Source organism: Vicugna pacos, chromosome 28 (assembly GCF_048564905.1).
Source record: "Vicugna pacos chromosome 28, VicPac4, whole genome shotgun sequence".
Lineage (NCBI taxonomy): Eukaryota > Metazoa > Chordata > Mammalia > Artiodactyla > Camelidae > Vicugna > Vicugna pacos.
In genome coordinates, this window is record NC_133014.1 from 12,150,865 (window position 1) to 12,170,135 (window position 19,271).

The following is a 19,271-nucleotide window of genomic DNA, read 5'->3' on the forward strand; positions in this document are numbered from 1 at the left end:
TTAAACATCCTTTTGTCTTCCTGGTCTTTGAACAGAAATTCTAATTAATCTGCCCAGTTAGGCATAGCGGAAACTGAAGTCATCCTCCTGGGAGGACAGCCCGCACCTCCCTCGGAGGCCCGGAGGATGAAGCCCTGCTGTTAAAGCTCCAGACCAGGGAAGCCGTCCTAGTGGTTGTTTTATTTTTTAAAACACATCTTTAAACAACAAAAGCAATATATGATTATTTTGGAAAAAGAATAGAGATAAAGCACAAGAGAAAAAAATTTAAATCATCGAAATCTCATCACCTAAAGATGCATACGGTTAATATTTTAGTGTATTTTTCTAATACACTCCCTTTTTCTAATACAAATACAAAAATAGGATCCTAGCATACGAACTTCTCAGTTACCTGTTTTTTCCCCCAAGCACTGTATTTGGGACACAGTTTCATGTCCATAACCTTGTGTCTCTTTCTTTTTAATAGCTGCCTAATAGTTCATCATTTTAATGACTATATTTGACCAATCCTCTGTTGCAAGGCATTTGGGTTTTCTCTGTCTCTCTCTCTCTCTTATTAACTTTACAGCAAAAACAAAACTCTGCACATGCATCTTTGTCACACGTTCTGTCATTTCCTCAAGGTACATCCCCTAAAGTGAGATCACTGTGCCAAGAGCATACATTTCAGGAGGCCTTCTAACTCACATTGTAAATTGCTCTCCTGAAATATTGTACATTCCCATCAATGGAGGATATAAAAGTCCATACCCCTATGTCCCATGATCTTTCATCAGCGCTCTTATCCTTCCTAAGAATTTAACCTTGAGGAAACAAGGCCAGGGTGTCGGGATGAGAAGCAGTTGAAACAAATAAGAAACATCAAAAAGTTCTTTAATAATTTCTTTCCAGTCTCTTCCACTCTCTAATATTTTTCCAATTTGAAACTCTGACCTGGTTGGTTCCATCCCCAACTCATACTCCAATTTTCCCCATCTGCCCCTTTTTTATACTAGTATTTGAGTTTCAGTCAAGTCTTCCCTCACCAGGAAGTACATTTCTTTGAGGTGAAGGACTTCACTGTATATGTCAAGGTTTAGACAGCAATATCACCCAGTAACAGCATCACTGTGACACGCCCAAGGATTCTGAAATTTCAGAACCAAGCCAGTTAGAACGAACTGTTTAATACAGTCTCTCACGTTGATCTGCCAGCCATGGAAACAAAGCCACATTGAAACTACTTAAGACCAGAAGCAGAGGCCAAGAGCTTATTGTACATTCCTACACCTCCCCCTCTGACTCCTTCTCCCTGTCCCCATGAGCCTGACCCCATGGGCCTGTCCCTCCTGAGGCCTCCTCCATAGCTGGACACTGAAATGCCTTTGCTTGCTTTATTTTAAAGGGGTACCATTCTGGGGCTACCTTCTCACGGTCCAGTCTTTGCTTTCCATTTCTCATTTGCTCCAAGATCGAGGATCACCACCACCCCTCCATTTTTTCTACAATTTTCACCCCTAGTTCAGGACGTTTGACAGTTTTGCACAATAGCTAACAGTTCTCTTGTAACTCCTGCATCTTTTCCTTCTTCATCAGGTTGGTAGAAGCCAGCCCTGTTTATTTGATACATGCAACCCTCTTCTCCCTCAAGACTGGCACAGAGGTTGACACCAAGGGGAGCTCTATTGGGGTTAAACAAATACAGAACCCAGAACTGCGTACCTGCCCAGCTTACTGATTTCATACAAGTTCCTCTTCCTGGCAGTGCCACACTCAAGGAGGGCAACGGAAGAAAACACACATAAACTTTGCACTGGGACATGTCCACACTCAACAACCTTTGGCCTGGGAACTCAGCGCTTCAACACCTGGCTTGTAACCCTGAGACTGAACCAGCGGTGGGGGGCGGCGGGGGTGGGGGAGTGGATTGTAACAGGCAGGGGTAACTGGGCCTAGTTCTAACTCCCCTTTTGGCCAATCCTCCTCCAACACATATGTGCAAAAAACTACTACATTCTCATCTGAAGATGAAAATCACTGTTTTCTGGGTTTCACCTTCTACCACCTCAAACCAACCGTGCCAACGTTTTCCCGGTTCACTAGGACCTAGTATAAATGTACTCTTCTATTTGTTCCTATTTTAAGAGGATAATTAACTACCTTATTTTTACAAAAAATGCACAGTGACACAGTCCCGAAGTCCAACCCTCAGACAAAATCAACTGCTAAACATCTGCAGGGCGAAAGGAAAGAAAGAAAGAGAAGACATTGGAGAGGCAACTTTGGGAGCTCTTAGGAAGGCACACGTCAAGGCTGCTGCTCCGCGCTGCTTTCCCGCCCCCTGGCCTGGCTTCCCCGCTCCTTCTCTGCACCCCCTTTCCCCGCCTCCGCGGGCGGGCGCGCCCTCGTGGCCCCGCCCCCGCCCCGCCCCAGGCCCCGCCCCTCCGTCTACGTCAGTTGTTATGTCTCGGCTTGGGCCGCGTCCGCTGCTGCTTCTCTGCTCCGGAGGCGGCGGCCGCGGCCTCGCGAGGTGGCGGGGGCGTAGGGGACGGCGGCCGGGGTCCGCGCCGCCCATCTGAGCGGGGCGGGCGCTGCGTGAGCGGGAGGCGGCCCGACAGCTGCCCCGGGGAGCCGTCTCGGGCCTATTTTTGCTTTTTTTCTCCGGGACCGTCGCCCCACGCGCCCCATTTCCCTCTGCAGAGACTGCGACGCCCCCTCCCGGGCCGGGCCGGGCCGAGGTGCCCGCCCGCCTGAAAGGCGCCGCCCGCCGGCCCGAGCGAACCTGGAGCCGCCGTCGCCGCTGCCGTGCCCGCCGCGCTTCTCGCGGAGCCTGGGCGGCCGGTGTGGCCTGGGGCCTGGGCGCCGGGCGCGGCGCTGCAGCGGCAGCTCCTCCCCGCGCTGGGCCCCGGGCCTGGCCCCGCCGATCGCCGCGCCCTCCTGACCGCCGCCGCGGGAGCCCGGCCGGCCCCAACCGCCTCCCGGGCCCGCCGCCCGTGCGGCCCCGGCCTGCAGCCCGGCGCCCGCCTCCTTTGTGGATCTGAATGATTTGGGGGGCCTCCCCCCTACCTTCTTGAGATTACGGTGCTGGAAGGCCGACCCCGCCTCCTCGGTCGGTGACCCCCGCCTGGGGAAGCGGCCCTCATTTTGTTCTTCCCCGCGGGCTCTCCCCGCGCCTCTGTCCTTTCGGGGTCTAACTGATGGTTTTATTTTAGTTTTTTCCCTTTATTTTTCTCGCCTCTGGACTGGAAGGGCCCGCGCGAGGCTCTGCGTCTCTGCCCCTCCTGGTCTTTTGCTCACCCCCGCACAAATCCCCAGATTCACCTGCCTCGCGGCCGGGGATGTCCCCACGGTGACGGCGGCGGGCGCCGGACCACACGCGGAGCTGGTGCCCTCGCCCAGGCTGCTGTAAATACACACTCCCCCGTCTGCCGTCCTCTTTTTCGTGTTCTGAGCTCTCTGAAAAGAGAGAAGACGCAGGGGAGGATGTGGCTGAAGCTTTTCTTCTTGCTCCTCTATTTTCTGGTCCTGTTCGTCCTGGCCAGGTTTTTTGAGGCCATTGTGTGGTATGAAACTGGCATCTTTGCCACCCAGCTGGTGGATCCGGTGGCACTGAGCTTCAAGAAGCTGAAGACCATTCTGGAGTGCCGGGGGCTGGGATACTCGGGGTTGCCGGAGAAGAAGGATGTCCGGGAACTGGTGGAAAAGTCAGGCGAGTATCGGCTCTCTGAGGGTTCCCTCCACTCAGGGGAAGGGACGACCCGTACTTCTTTGTACCTGGTGGTCTCCCAGAATGAGGCCAGACCTGGAAGGATTGAGCAGACTACTTCGAGAGCTGCTCAGCTTTTCTCTGTCCAGGTTTTCTGTATATATATATATATATATATATATACACACACACATATATATTTACATTATATATATATATATATGTAAAATTTCTCCAAAAAATCCCAATTTTTTGAGACGGGTCTGGAATTGGTAGGGGTGTTGGTGTGTCTTTTTAAGGTTATTTTAAAATAATAGTTCTCAGCTTTGTTTACCAAGTTGAGTGATTTTTCTCAAAATTCGGAGGTGTGAACCAGTTACAAATAAACAGGAAAGCATTATTTGTCAGTTGATGTTTTAAAGGTAGAAGAAAAGAAAAACCCTCAGACGTCTGTAGATAGCAGATAGCAGCGTTTGTCACCATAGTAATAGCAAGTTACCCGGAGGGAAAAACATCATCGGAGTACTTAATATCAAAGCAGCATTTAGGCTGAAGATTTAAATTTTATTTTACTTATTTTTTCTTCCAGTTTTATTGAGATGTAATTGACGTACAGCACTGTAAGTTTAAGGTGTACAGCATAATGATTTGATTCATACACATCATCAAATGATTATCACAGTAAGTTTAGTGAACATCCATCTCAGATAAATACAAAATTAAATAGCAAAAAATTTTTTTCTAAGATTTAAATTTTAAATAATGAGTTTAAACATAGAGAAAGTGTACACTGTACAGTATTAGCTTTTCCTACTTTAAATTTGGTGAAAATTAGGTGGCTGTTTTTTGTGAATGCCTACCTTGTTTGTTTTTGTTTGTTTTGAAAGAGTTTATATTTCTGTTAGGATTTTTAAAAATTCCGTGTATCTTGGATGTAAACTTTTTTCCCTTCTGTGTCAAGGCACTGCTGCGTCAACTTAAATGGGTTGAGAAATAGAATTAAAATAGTGCTCAGAAATATTTAACATCTTAAAGAATGTATTTTCAAGAACTGTTGGTTTGGGGGTAGGATTGGGTGAGAAATATGCTTAATTTTTTTTCACCCCAGACAAAGTGTATCTTTGTTTTTGATATACTTCCTGGAAGGGGAATACACTGTAATTTGAGAAGGGCATTCTGGGTTGCTGTAGGAAGCAATTGAAACTGATAGTTATCTTTTTTGTTGTTTCAAGTATATCTGTCAGCTGTGTCTCTTACAAGGCAGTTTTTTTCCTTATTTAGTATCCTATAGCCATGTAATATGATAGACAAGAGTAATAACTCCAGAGGACTTCAGTACTCACGTATTTGCTGGTTAAGGTTAAGATCACTATTGGGGCAGAGGAGGGAACACACTCTGTAAAAGTGATATATTTTTCTTTAGAGAAAACATGCAGTTGTGTGCCATTCTTGCCACTTGTTTACTGACTGGTTTATGGTGACTTTTATTTCTGACCATGGCTGGGGTGTGGGGTGGAGGAAATGAAGTAGAAGATCTCTTGTAAGTAAACCTCTCTAAGTTTAGGAATGAAAAATGTCTTAACTGCCCAAGCCAAATCATTTTTTATGGTAAAATAATTCGATGACACATTTTTTTCTTTTGACTTTTATTTAGTGTTGCCTTCCTTTGGGCCTAAAAATACTTGTAACTTTGAGTCACAAGGAGTGCACGTAATATTTAAGGAATACACTCAGCCCACAGAAATACAACTCAGATCACACATTTTATAGCAGAGAAGTCTTGGTATAGCAATTTAACTTTATAATTTAAACATTTGTTATGAATGGTTTTGCTGCATGATACAGTATTTGTTTTCTCATTGTTAACATTTAAGGCAGAAGTTAAAATAATTTGACATTATTGTTTTTCTTTCATTTGATGATACAAGCTGTAAATTTACAGTATAAATTTGTGTGTGAGTATGGAGTTTGTTCTCATAGGTAATCTTTTGTGTCTAATCTCCAAGTCATATAAACCCTCTTGCTGTTTTAAACAGGTGGAGATGGCAAATTGTGTAAACCCATTTCTAAATCTTGTAAGTCAGAAGTATATAACTCATATTGTTTAAAAATTATTTGATGCCTGCACAGAACTAAATAATATTATGATGGCTTTTGGGGCTGGCATAAATTTAGTAATTTCCTGATAAATTATGTGATGACCCCACTAGAACATAAGCTCTGTGAGGAGATGGATTTTTGTCTGTTTTCTTCATTTTTGCCTGCCTCATAATAGGTTCTTACATATTCACTAAATGTATGAATCTTAAATAAGTGTATTCAGGTTCTGCTCTTCTGCTCTGTGGAGTGCAGTGAAAGTACAATGACATAATTTTTTAACAGCATACAAATCATTGAAGTTGGGGATGTGAGATTTTTGAAATCTTACTCGTGTTATTTTTTTCTTTTCTTCAGGTGACCTGATGGAAGGTGAGCTCTATTCTGCACTCAAAGAAGAAGAAGCATCGGAATCTGTCTCCAGTACCAATTTCAGTGGTGAAATGCACTTCTATGAGCTTGTGGAAGACACAAAAGATGGCATCTGGCTGGTTCAGGTATTAGAAACAGTGACAGAAATGAAATTATTTTGACTAAAATAGTAGTCACCAGGTGGTGACACATCTGTGTACTTGTGTCATGTGTCTTAGACATAACTCAGTTCTCACGGAGAGGCTCTAGAGTCCCCTTAAAGAGATTTTGCAGACCAAGGAAAACAGAAATTAAAGGGTTGGGAAGGGGAGGCGTTGGGGAAAGAGGGTTGACTGTTTTGGTTAGAATCGGCAGAAGCAAATCCATTTTGATTGTTGTGTCTTCATGAGAGTAAGAAACATATATATTCCTTTTATTTAGTGCTTTGTGCTGTTTCTCTCAGTTTTTATTAACTCCACTTTTTAATTCAGTAATCCCAAATAATTTTGTTTCTAAAAAGAGAACCTTAAAGTAAGAGTAAAGGAATCTTTCTGTTAGGGAAATAGCCAGCTTTGTGGGGAATGGTAGGGAGTGCTTAGTACTTTGCTTGTTAAATTGATGAGATTTTAATTTTAAATCCTAGTTCTTTGGCTATCAAAACTGGGAGATGTAATTCTCGTATTAGAATTTTAGAGCTATGAAGAGCTTTAAAATCATTTTTTTATGGCAAGTGAGTTGGTACATGTTGTCATTTGTGTATTTTTATGTAAATTAGAAAAATCAATATTGTATTGAACATGTAAGTTCATAAATATTTCTTAGGGCAAGGCTAAAGTTATTTAAATTTTCCAAAATTTAAGTTCACTTAAAATAGCGTATTAAATAAATTAACAACATGAATTCAGCTAAAATTATGATTATTGAACCAGGATCAAATCCTAGGTTCCCTGATTTCTCGTCCAGTGTTCTTGTCATTTCACACTGGGGTTGGCAAAGTTTGGTTCAGGACATAATTAAAAGTAGCTGCTGCTTCAGATTTCTTTCTGAGAACAATGACTGCAAAATAGGGTAGGAAAAGCTATGAGTCCAAAGACCTTGGTTGCAGATCTGGCCCTGCCACTGATCTGCAGTATGATTGTGGATAGACAGATTTTCTGTTGCAAGGGCCTCAAATAAATACAAATACACTAAAGGAGAGAGAATAGTACTGTAGTGCACTGGGCTGATGGGTTGCCCTTCAGGACTTCTTCAGGTGATTGTGTTGGATATCCATGACCTTCCCTTTACTTGTAGTCTCCCTGGTGTGTTGTGTGTTACTCTCCAGATAATCTAATTCAGCAGTTTTTAAGTCCAGCAAATGTAGAAACTGGGAAGAGGGAATGGGTACTGTCTCTACATTATGCTTCAAAGTCTAGTTTATTTCTGTGTTAAATTATTGGTATTGAAAAATAAACGGTAGCATCTTTAAAGCCTTAATTTATAAATAGTTGTTCCATTTCTTTTCCCAGATGTTTCTTTCTGATAGTCTGATCGAGGAAGGCTTATTGGTTTTGATAATTTTAGTAGTATTAGTGACATTGAACTGGCTGTCCCACTGCCCTATGTCCAGTGTCTAAATGTTTGTCCACACATTGAACGGTCCCATAGAGAAGAATGGTAAAGATACTGAATACCTTCCAAAATGGGAAAAGCCATGTCAAAAGTCTGGCACTTCTTTTGGTATTTAGAGTGCTGCCTACGGATAACAGACACGTTCTGGTTCACTATTAGCATATATTCTTGGCTTATAAATGATCTACTATTTTTTATGTCCTATTAAAGATAAGCATGGATTAAACTCCCTTAATATGAGACAGAATTCAGATAATTTATTCAGCAGTTAATTGTATGCCAGACCCTGGAGATACACCAGGAACCTACACCAGGCTAAGTCCTTGCTCTCAGACAGGAACAAAATAAGAGGGTTAAGGAGACAAGAGAGTGGCAAGAAATTCTCTGGTAAGGTGACACGTGAACAAAGTGAAGAACACGTGATGGATCGCAGTGAATGTTAGCATTATAGTCACTGAATTATTTTACTCTGAAAATAATTTTTTGAACTTCATAGGTATTAATAGTTGAAAATGACTTCTAAGAAAAATGAAACGTATTTACTGTATGGTTTTCAGTGTGTTCATGTTCAGTAGGACACACAGTTTTTTCAGTGACCTTCAAGGTTTGCGCTGATGACCACTGCCTAGCTCGTGTTCCCTTGGGCCAGTGGCTTACAGCTGTCATATGGCTGGCTTGGGTTGGAAGAGCAACCCCTGGCGGGACAACTGAGCATACCGAGATCAAAACCCTGTCCTCAGCACTGCGAACTCGCCAGCTAAGCTAATCAGCACAGACACTTCGGTTTAAGCTCTTAAAAGAGCGCTGTGTTGTTTTGTTTTGTTTTGTTTTCAAGTTGAAAATGACTTCTTAAGACAGAAGAGATACTCTCTCATAAGCTTGTCCTTCTTTTTCAGCTCAGATTTGATTATCTATCTCTTGTAAAGGACAGCATTCAAGAATTCAGTTTTTAATAATTTGAAACATCATTCTTTTCTACTTGTTTTAAAAGAAGCTGAGTAATTTCAGATTGCTCTATTATTCTTGCTTGCTTTCTTTCCTCTGTGAGGGTGCGGAGATCCCGATTTAATCCTCTTCACTTTGCCTTCATTTGGGGTATCCCGTGTAAGGGGTGTTTAAGGACATCAGAGTCCTTTCTTCTTTTCCTCCCAGTTTTCTAGTATCATTTTCTTACTCAAATTATACTCTCCTTTTGTATTTCTTGAGGAAAAAAATGTAGTTAGGTAGCATATAACTGATAATTAGCACTTTAGCCTTCATATGTTATGTCATTGAAAGAATGTCTAGATTTAGGGAAAATGTGACTGTAATACATGGGTATATGACTTAGCTATTCCATCACTTGGTCAGTTCATTATTGTCCTGGAATGAGCTGATAATCTAGGTTGATTATCCTTTTTGGCAACACTGTATGTGGAATGACACTCCAAAAGGAAAAATGAGTTTCTATAATTTATTTAATTCATCCTACATCCCTTATGATTCCTATCTTCTCAGTAACTCGTAAGTTTATTTTCTGTACAATACATGTGAATAGTATTCATATCTTTCTCTTAATTGTTTTAAGATGGATTAGTGGTCGTAAATTATCCTTATGGTAAAGCAGAGTTTTAGCATACTCCTTTACACGTGAAGCTTTTCCATGTCTCTCCTATGTTCTTTGTAACAAGAGGTGGAAAGAACTAATTTTAGTTTCAAAGGCAGCAACAATATGGGACATCTTTACCAATAATATACTATGTAATCCATGGAAAAACCAAGTCATCTTTTTTCTATCAATTCTTTCTAACATTCGAAGTTTTCCTACTTTGTTCTTAGCCTGACCTCATATCTTTCATTAGCTGTTTGTTTCCAGTTTTGTAGGTTCTTTGATTCTGCTGCCAAGCAGTCTTTTTAGCATCGCATATAGAAGTTACTTTTCTTTCAAAAGGTTCTTGGTCAGAGAGGCAGATGGAATAGTGGATCGACTTCTGAAATGGAAAAGTTAGCATCTGTTATGGATCTTATGGATTTATTCTTAACATTTCTATTTCTCTGTTTTGACTTCTGTTCAAAGAACTTCAGAGAGAGGCTGTGGTATCTGTTCTCTGCTGTTGTCATATCATAAGAAATTCAGCATCACTGGGGCAGAGGTAGCAGTGAAAAGCACTGTGTGATTTAAAGTAAAGCTTTAGGTCAATATTTACTAAAGTATTATGTTAATATTGTTCTTGTTTGGCTGAAAAGTGTTCCTAGCTGTTTTAAAACTTGTTTATTTTTACTCCTAGACAGTAGTTAGGTTCAGGGAGGTTCTAACTTACTTATTCCTCTCTTGGCACTACTCTAAAGATGAACTACGTGGCAAGCTACCTTATCCTTCATTTTGTAGAGATGAAAGGCTTTTATTTATGTTTACTCATAAAGAAAACTAGTGAGGTTACCAGAGAAATAATTAAATGCCATTGAGTATTGTTTTTGTCAGTCATTCATCTTCGCTTTTAATAATTTTATACAGTTTGCATGTATATATTTAGGTTGACCCATGATTTTCAAAGTAGAAACTCCATTATAATGAAATATTGAAAGATGCAGAAAATAACATGGCTCCACACTCCTTTCATATGGAGTTACGTTATTTAATCTAGCCTCCACGTTGTTGTATGGGAACTAACAGTACTGAGAGGAATGTGACAAATGTCCTGAGTATTAGTAAAACCCACTTCTAAGAAGTGGGCAAAAGTGTGTGGGTTTTTTCTTTGACCAGTGTAACACCTGTAATACATGTGGAAGGAACTAGGCAGTAACCTGAGGCTGGTTTTAATTTGTAAGTGTACAAGATTGCCATCAGGAAGTGTGGGAAGGTGACATCTCACACTGTTCAGCTCAGTTCCGTCCAGCGGTGTGCTGGAGCCGGCTCCCACTGCCTCATGAAGGGCAGACTGTCAGCAATCCCAGCTCTTCCCAACTCCATGTGCAGCGATGCCACGTTGGTAACTTGAAATCAGCCATGTGGGAGTAGTTACACCAAGGAGATCAGCAAATGATAGAAATTAGAGCTTCCGGTTTCTTCTGGAGAGCTGCTGGTTAAACGTTTACTAGCAAGCCACCGGGTTCATCCATTCATCCAACCATCTAACAAATACTTACTGAAATCTAGTGTGTGCCAGCTGAACCTTGTGATAAGCACTGAGGGCAAAGAAGACAAATAGCCCACAGTCTGTGCCATAAAACAGGATACAGTTGGGTTTACTAAAATGTGTGGACCAGTAAAAATCTTGGCTTATGATTATCTTTCCCAGATGGTCTGTGATGGGCTAGCATCTTGAGGGATCCTAAAGAACTGTGAGACAGTGAAGTGGAACCTAGGAAAATGAGTACTAGGAAAACCCTGGTAGTTTGGGGTTTTGTTTTTGTTTTTGTTTTTTTAAAAAAGTGTATTTTTAAATACACTGAACTAGAAGTCATTACCTGTGACTGGGGTCAAGAACACTGATGTGCAGTTGCATGGCAAGGTACCAGTTATGCTACAGTTTGTCCAGAAAACATCCCAGATAACAGGTTGCTGAGGAAGGGACTTCTATTATAACAGAAATCAGAAACTTGGAGGCTTTAGAGAACCTTTATAAACAGAAGTAAAAGAATGGGTTTCTAAACTGTAAAAAGCTGAAGTAGTTTAATTCAACATGTATATTTAATGAGTGCCCAAATGAGTTAGGCACCATCCTAGCCGCAGGAAATGACGATGGCGAGCAGGTGCAGGGATGCTGTTTGGAGAAGCAGATACCCTGGGAAGGAGGATGGAAAGATTGCTTCACTTCTAGCCTGTGTTGCCAGGTCTGTTTTAGACTTGGAACTTAGGCTGTACTTTCATCAGGTTTTTTTTCTCGTCCCTGAAAATTTTCCCCACAGAGAATGCAACATTCTTCCTGAACTGCTGAGAAATATGTTTCCCCTTTTACCAGCAGTATGAGTGCCGTTCAGAATCACTGTGCGTGCTTTTGGATATGAGCTATAACTTGGAAACTCTTACTGATGTGGTACAGTAGTAATAGGCTTAGTGTGTTTTGTTGTGCCATGTGGCAAGCCAGACGAGTTCTTTCATGAAAACATTTTTAGTGGTTGTTTAATTTGGCCTCCACCAAGTTTAATTTAAGCTAAACTTTCAGTTGAATAATACCACTATATAGGACGTTGGACAAAGCAATTTCTAATCATGTGAATATAACTATAGAGTCAAATAAAATGCTTTCATGCAGTGCCTAATGGATTTGTCATTTTTGTATGGTTCTTAGTCAGGGATTATTAAACTCCTCAAGAGCAGATGTTGGAATAGCTTGCTGAATCAATAAGGCCCTGGGGTTAAACATTGTCACGGGCCTGCCTCAGGGATATTCGCACCTCTCTTCACACACTTTTGTTGTCTGTGCAGTGACCAGGGGTGCCTGGGAACAACCCCCTCTCGTTCCTACTTCCTTCCCTAGCATTGGGGCTCTTGTATGTCTGAAGGAAAGTCTGCAGTGATCAAGATCTTCACTGAAAGATGCCGCTAGGCTGAGGGCCAAACCTTATATTGAGTAAAGCAACCTCTTGATTAACCCCTTGACACAGTGTCATTGTAAACACAGACCTGAAGTGTTGGGTATTTGTAGCCCTGATCAGCAGATAGGAGTGAAAGGGGAGTTCTTTTATAAAAAAAAAAAGGGGTGGGGGTGGGGGAGGGGAGCAAAGACCAGGGAGTATGGCCATATGATTTTACAGAGATTTCCTAATCTTCAGTAATCTGAAAAGTCAGTTCAAGATTTCTTTGGTTACTTGATGGAAAAAAAGAACTACCATACTGACGCTTCAGTGGTGGAAAAAGAAAAGAGAGAAGAAGAGATGAGAAGAGAGGAGCCTGCCTTGCTTGTTCTCCCTTATTCTTCAGATAAAATTCGTAAAGGACTTTCAGACCACGGGAAAGTGTTGGCAGCTAGGAACTTCCTGGGCAGTGTAGCCTGTGTGACCCTCCGCAGAAAGCAGTTTCACCTACTGAGACCACGTCCTCCACGGCCCTCCTCCTGGTTACCCCAGCCATCTGAGCGTTTTAATACTAACTTGCGTCTCCCTCAATAAGACCATTTATTTTCGCTTGAAAGTACTATTAAAATAATTTGTTCAATGCCCTAAATTGTGTATTTGTGTGTATATTTATTCAGCACCAAAGTTATGTTACAAAATGTTCCATATCTGTGTGTATGTCTCTATAGGTATGAGGGTGATAGTATCAAGGGTATACGACTGGGGTTATTAGACAGTGACCCGCTGGCACATAATGTGAACTTTAACTTGTCACCACTGTGCTCATTGTCTCCTCCTGCTGCCCTTGAAACCAGTTAGACTTCCCAGCCGAGAGGCCAGAGATGAGACATTTGCAGCATCTCTTGCCTCCCCCAGCACTCATTTCACACACTCGCTCCCCTGGGATTTCACTTCCTGGAGCTTTGTGAATGTGAACATGGCCCTTCCTCCTAGAAAGATTAGAGGCCCCCAGAGTGCTGGGTTGTAATTTTGAATTAAGTAGTGTCAGTAACATAGCATTCATGAAAATAAACTTGGCCTATATACTCCAGGCTTAAAATAAATTAAACAGATGGTTTCATGAAGACATAGGACATTTTTGGCTTTCCATTAAGTTTCCATTTAGTTATTTTTGTTTGCCTTTGTTTTTAATATATAATTTTTATTTATTTTTACTGATACCTCTATTGAAATTCTGCCTTCATTGAAAGCAGGAAGTTTAGGGAGTAAAAGGAAAGGTATTAACAATTAGGCTGAGAAAGAAGTCATTGTATATTTTGAAGGTTAATCTACAGTTTTTTTCCTTTTTCTTTCTTTTGTTTTTAAAAAAAAAATTTTTCTTCTCGCAATCCTAATTGTATTTGAAAGCTGTTTGAACATTTGAAGCAGAAGTTCAGGAATGCAGAATTTATTACAGTAATTTTTTATGTTAGTACCTTTTGTGATTGTTAAGAAAAAAGCCATAGAAATATTAGTGTTGATTTAGTCAAAGCATAGTTTAATAGAAAACATGTGTTTGACTCTTGGCTCCATAATTATACTTTTAAAAAACTGAAATTTGAACTTGTTGAACCCACATGTGGTAATTTTTAGTAAGCTTTATTTGAGTTATTTAAAAATTTCTTTTTAGAGCAGAGAAATGACCCCAAGGGCCGTTCTCTTCCTGCGTAAGTTAACCCTGGAGGACGGGCCACACGGTGAAGAATGTGGCGAGTGTTTTTAATACGGTTTTGACTCCCCCTCTATGTAACTGCCACAGAGTGTGAGAGTTTAATGTACTGTATTCCGTGTTTTAAATCTTTTCCAGTTGGACGGTTGCTCCTCCTGGAAGAACTGCAGTGATAACATGATGAAATAGTAAACAAGAACTGGGAACAGAGTATGTTTTTCAAAAACAGTGAAGTTATAGATATAAATGGTTGGTTTGACTCCATTTTAGGTGATTAAAGTTTCTGTTTTTCTTTTTGGGGGAATAGGTCATAGCAAATGACAGAAGTCCTTTGGTGGGTAAAATCCACTGGGAGAAAATGGTGAAAAAGGTGTCAAGATTTGGAATACGTACAGGCACGTTTAACTGTTCCAGTGACCCCAGGTAAGGTGATTAGGCCATTCTTATAATTTGAGTTCTGATCAGAATTTTTTAATGTAATAAGGACAGTGGTATTACAAGCCTGTTTAAACTAAAAGTTAATTATAACGTTTAGCACACAGTTACTTACATGAGTACTTGATTACTAGTTTTTGGTAATTGGCAGGTACTTCCTTTCTGAGATCTCTTTTTGTCTGTTCTTCTGTGTTCTTTCTAATGGGGGTGACTCTTTAGAGTATGTTTCAATCTTTTTGTTTCCACTTTATTTCCCAAAGAGAATTCAGTACATTTATGGCTCTAGATGACACCTTTGTGCTGACTTTAATCTTCTTCCATACTTCTTGGACCTCTAGTTTGCATTGTGACACTCATTTCCATCTGCCATATGGGTGCCCCTCTATACCCTGGTCCCTAAGCCCAGTGTTCAGATTCATATTTATCTTCTTTTTAGATAAACTGTGTGCCCGTTCTACCTTTTTTTTTTCCTGTACTGTTTTATCCCCATTTTCTCAGACAATAATTCTTGCAGATATTTTTGACATTTTTGTTTTTCTTTTTGTCATCGTCTCCAGTATTTAGTCTGTCACGTTATTTCTTGCTTCATTATTCCATTGTTTCTTCTTTGACATGTGTTTTATTTCAATTTCAAGTGCCTCCACATTATTAACAAATTCTTTTGTTCATTTAATTATCCATTCAATAAGTAATAAAAGATGAGCCTGTACAGCATGTTCTGTTTAGTAATGGGGAGGGAGCATATGATACGTGCGTAAAAACCCCGCAATGTTAAGTCCTTTCTAATATAGGTGGATACAGCTGACTTACCATGTCCCTTACATGTGGTCACAGTGGGAAACTCATTCGCTGTAGAAAACCCTCCTCCACCACTGCTACCCCTCAGGTTCTCCTGTGCTTCTCCTCCAGACCCACGTTTGCTTCAGTTCTCCTCACTGTCCTTGTCTGGCTCACTCGTAACGTAGGCTGAAATCTGTGGTGGGAGGACTCCCTGAAAGCTGGGGAAAAGAAGGGAGGTTCCTGTGTCTCCTGACTCACATTAGTCTCCTCATTTACCCGCAAAGCTTCCTCTCTCACCTTCACGAGAGAACCTTGATCATATTTGATGCCTTTTGTTGAAATGTCCAAGATAGCCTAAGTGTTAATGTTCTTATGAAAAGGAAATCGTTCTTATTTCTGTCTTTTGTTTACCAAAGACAATTGCATTTGGTCATATTCCATCATTCCTAAATAGGGTCCAACTGAAAGATCTTTCCCTCAGCCTGGTGGTGATGGAAATACCAGAACAAATGATAGTTCTGATATTTTGATTTCTTTTTCAGATAATGCCAAAAGCCAGCGTTAAATACCACTATTCTATTGAAAGATGTTCAGAATTTATTTTTTAAAAATCAGTGAACTAAGTAATACATTTTAAATACTGTAACTTGTAAGTATACTAAAAATACTAAGTAAAAAATGCACAAAAATATCAAGGTTAAACACATTACAGTCTAAAGTAAGTTGTAAGACAACATCAGTAAGGAATTCAGAATGAAGCTTAGCACAACATAAAGTGAAGATAATCTGTTAAACGTGACAAACTGAAGGAAATGGTAGCATTGATTTTTTTCTTTTATTGAAGTATCATCAATTACAACGTGTCAATTTCTGGTGTAAAGCATAATGTCCCAGTGATGCATATATATACATATATTCATTTTCATATTCTTTTTTATTAAAGGTTATTAAAAGATATTGAATATAATTCCTTGTGCTATGCAGAAGAAATCTGAATTTTATCTGTTTTTATATCTAGTAGCTAACATTTGCAAATCGCAAACCCCCGTATCTACCCCTTCCCACCCCCTTTCCTCAGTAACCAAAAGATTGTTCACTATGTATGGGAGTCTGTTTCTTTTGTCGGTGAGTTCATTAGTGTCTTCTTTCTTCTTTCTTTTTTTTAGATTCCACATATGAGTGATATTATACGGTACTGATTTTTAATGTAATCTTACAAAGGAACATGCACCAGAAGGGTCATAACTGAGTCCAGGGGACTTCAGTGCAAATTTTGTAGCTTTTCTTTTGAAAAGCCCTTTTTGAGTCTATACCAGCTAAGGAGTGGTGAAAAGATACATAGAAGCTACCTCCAAGTTTTCCTCTGAATCCTTCATCTTTGTCTTCAGATAATCCTACCTGTTATGTATGATGGAAGAGATCTTTTTTGGAGCAACTTTTTGCTTTTTTGTTGACTGCAGAAGCTATAATTTTTTTGTTACTAAAAAAGCACTTGTGTGTCATCTTCTTCAGTTCCATTGCAGAAATGACGATCTTGATGCAGAGTTACTTGCGTCAGTTTCAGTACTGTCATGTTTGTTTCCTCTTATTTGGAAAGCCTTCCAGCTGGAGCAGGACCTGTTACTGCCATAGACACTGTGCTTAGTCAGGGTCATCCCCCCCCCCACTTTTTTTGAGGATTATGGAGATACAGAAGAACAAAATAGGTTGATAAGGAAAAGGGTGTTGAGAATCTCAATGCAGGGTGTAACTGGACAAAGAACAGTGTTCTTCTGCAAGCGTTCTAATCACACACCGAGTAACTGAGCCATCATCTTGATCTGAGATTTCTAAAACAGCAGAATCTCTACCCCTCAGCCTATGTGGCTTTCTTTGACTGTCATTCCTTCTCGGGGTGGCCTACACGGCGGCCTCCTCTGATGTGCCAGTCCCACTGTGAAGAAGATCTTTCGTGACCTGCTTAGTGCCCTGTCTGGACTTTCAGGACCACCGCTCTGTGCAGCATCTGACTCTGCCTTGGCAGCAGTTCTGATTTCTTTCTCGCTTGGCCAGCTTCCCTGGTCCTCATTCCTCTCATTCCCCAACCAAGTGATCTATCTCAAAGGGCTTTTCAGGTCAACGCTCTGCTCCTTTCTCTTCCCTTTGGAGAAAGTAGAAAGTGAGGTGGGGTTGGAGAGATGGGGCAGGGATAGTAGAGTGGTTAGAGGACACTGGAATTACAGGAGCTGAATGATAAACAGAGCCAGGAGGGCTGATGGTCAAAGAATCAGGGATGGGTGCCTATGGAATAGTTAGGGAAGGAAAGGGGAGATTGCAGAGGGGGATAGGAAGGCCGAGGAGGCCAGTGACCTTGTCTGAAGAAACAGCATTATATGAACAGAAATACCAAGGTTTCTTTTTAAATATAGCATGCCATGCCAGAAACTGGAGTGCCAGAACTCACTAGCCATGTTTTCTGTCATTTTTAGTCTTCAGATTCTCTTATGATATCTCAAAAAGGCTTACTTTTGGTCACTAGAGAATATTTTCATGGTCTTATCATCGAACTTATTCACACCTTTAAGAGGTTTTTTGACTTGGCAGTAAACTTTTTATATTGATATACAGTAAATAACATGCTTAAAAATAGTATGAACATTAGTCTTCATTTCTGTTTAGCAGTGGGGTTTTAAAATTAATTTGGTATACGATATTTGGATGTTGGATATCAAGTGTGGAAAGCATGGATTTAATCTGAAAGACATATGATGACATACAAAATGTTATTGTCCTGGGTACTCTTAAATTCTTTCTGGAATGATAAACCTTAAAACCATCACTTAGCTCTGAACTGAAAAGAAAGTACATAGGACATTTATTTTCTTACATGAAAAAATGTGTGCACTAAGACTTTGCTGTTTTACAGAGGAAAGCTTTCTGTCTGAAAAAGTGTCATTTAATTTATATGACACAAATCAGAAGCCATATATTCTCTGAGGTGGTTATAGAAAGATAAAAAGAATGACCAATGTGTCATTACAAGTATCCTATGCAATTAAAAAAGTACAGCAGGTTAGGTATTGAAGATGTAAATAACACGATTATCTACATGCATTTGACTTGTTTTGTGAGGGAAGATAAAAATCACATTCATGGCAATGATTATTATTTTGTACACTGGTACAGAGTAGAAGATATTTTATTTTGTAGGAGTATGTGTTTCTCAAACCATTGCAATTAAAGCAGTATTGATATTAATGATACCTATCTTGGGAAGGAAGTGAATAAACTCAACAAGGAGCTGAGTCATGGTCTCTGGTTCTGAGTCGCCCAGATGGTTTCCCAGAGTCATTACTAACCTTGCCTTTGTGACATAGCATGTTGTGTTCACTTACGTTAAACTATATCACAAAATACCTGAGATAAATTAATCGTATTATCATCATAAAATCATAAAATGTGATGTATGCCACGTATGTCAAGACTTTTGTCTCTCTTAATCTGATCATATAAATGTGTAATATGCTTATTTAATTTACTAAAATATAATCCATGCTTACTAACTGAAGCATAACATTTATGATTTTTATATCAATATTCTGAATAGCAAAATAAAAAATTAAACATTTATTACCATCCATTTACAGATCTGTAGTGAACAAAATGTATCCACATGGTAGTTTTTTTTTCCAACTTCACTAACGTAAATTTACACATCATAAAACTTAAAAAAAAATGTTTCGTTGATTTTCTCTCCACTGTAATACAGCAGCTGTTTTTATTTTCCAGCATCTCCTTTCACTTGTCATCTAGTTTTTTTAGGGGTAGAGTTTTGTCACAAATATTATAGCAAGAACCTGTCCATTTCCAAGAGGTCTGGAGTCATGACCCCACTGGATAAATCTAAACAAATGATTTAATTTTAGTTAAATTCTTCTGTATTTACTGTGTTGTAAATGGGGGTCATCCTTGGACTGAGTCACTTCTTAATCTGAAAACTATTTTTTGGAGGGGTCGGTGAGGAGGTAATTTATTTATTTTACTTCATTTTTTCAGTGGAGGTACTAGGGATTGAACCCAGGACCTCTTGAGTGCTAAGCATGCACTCTACCACTAAGCTATACC

The 19,271-nt window shown here is 40.2% G+C and overlaps 1 protein-coding gene across 2 annotated transcripts in view; it reads left to right on the forward strand.

Moving 5' to 3' along the window:
• The first annotated feature begins 3,084 nt into the window (after positions 1-3,084).
• LOC102528507 (charged multivesicular body protein 3) overlaps positions 3,085-19,271 on the forward strand; it is a 54,428-nt gene continuing 38,241 nt past the window's right edge. The window contains exons 1-3 of one of the 2 annotated variants that reach the window (XM_072951515.1): positions 3,085-3,691; positions 6,143-6,282; positions 14,260-14,375. In XM_072951515.1, the coding sequence (XP_072807616.1) occupies positions 3,466-3,691; positions 6,143-6,282; positions 14,260-14,375 (482 nt within the window). In that variant the 5' untranslated portion in view covers positions 3,085-3,465. The remainder of the gene's footprint in view (positions 3,692-6,142; positions 6,283-14,259; positions 14,376-19,271) is intronic. The other variant, XM_015238784.3, reaches the window with a different exon arrangement.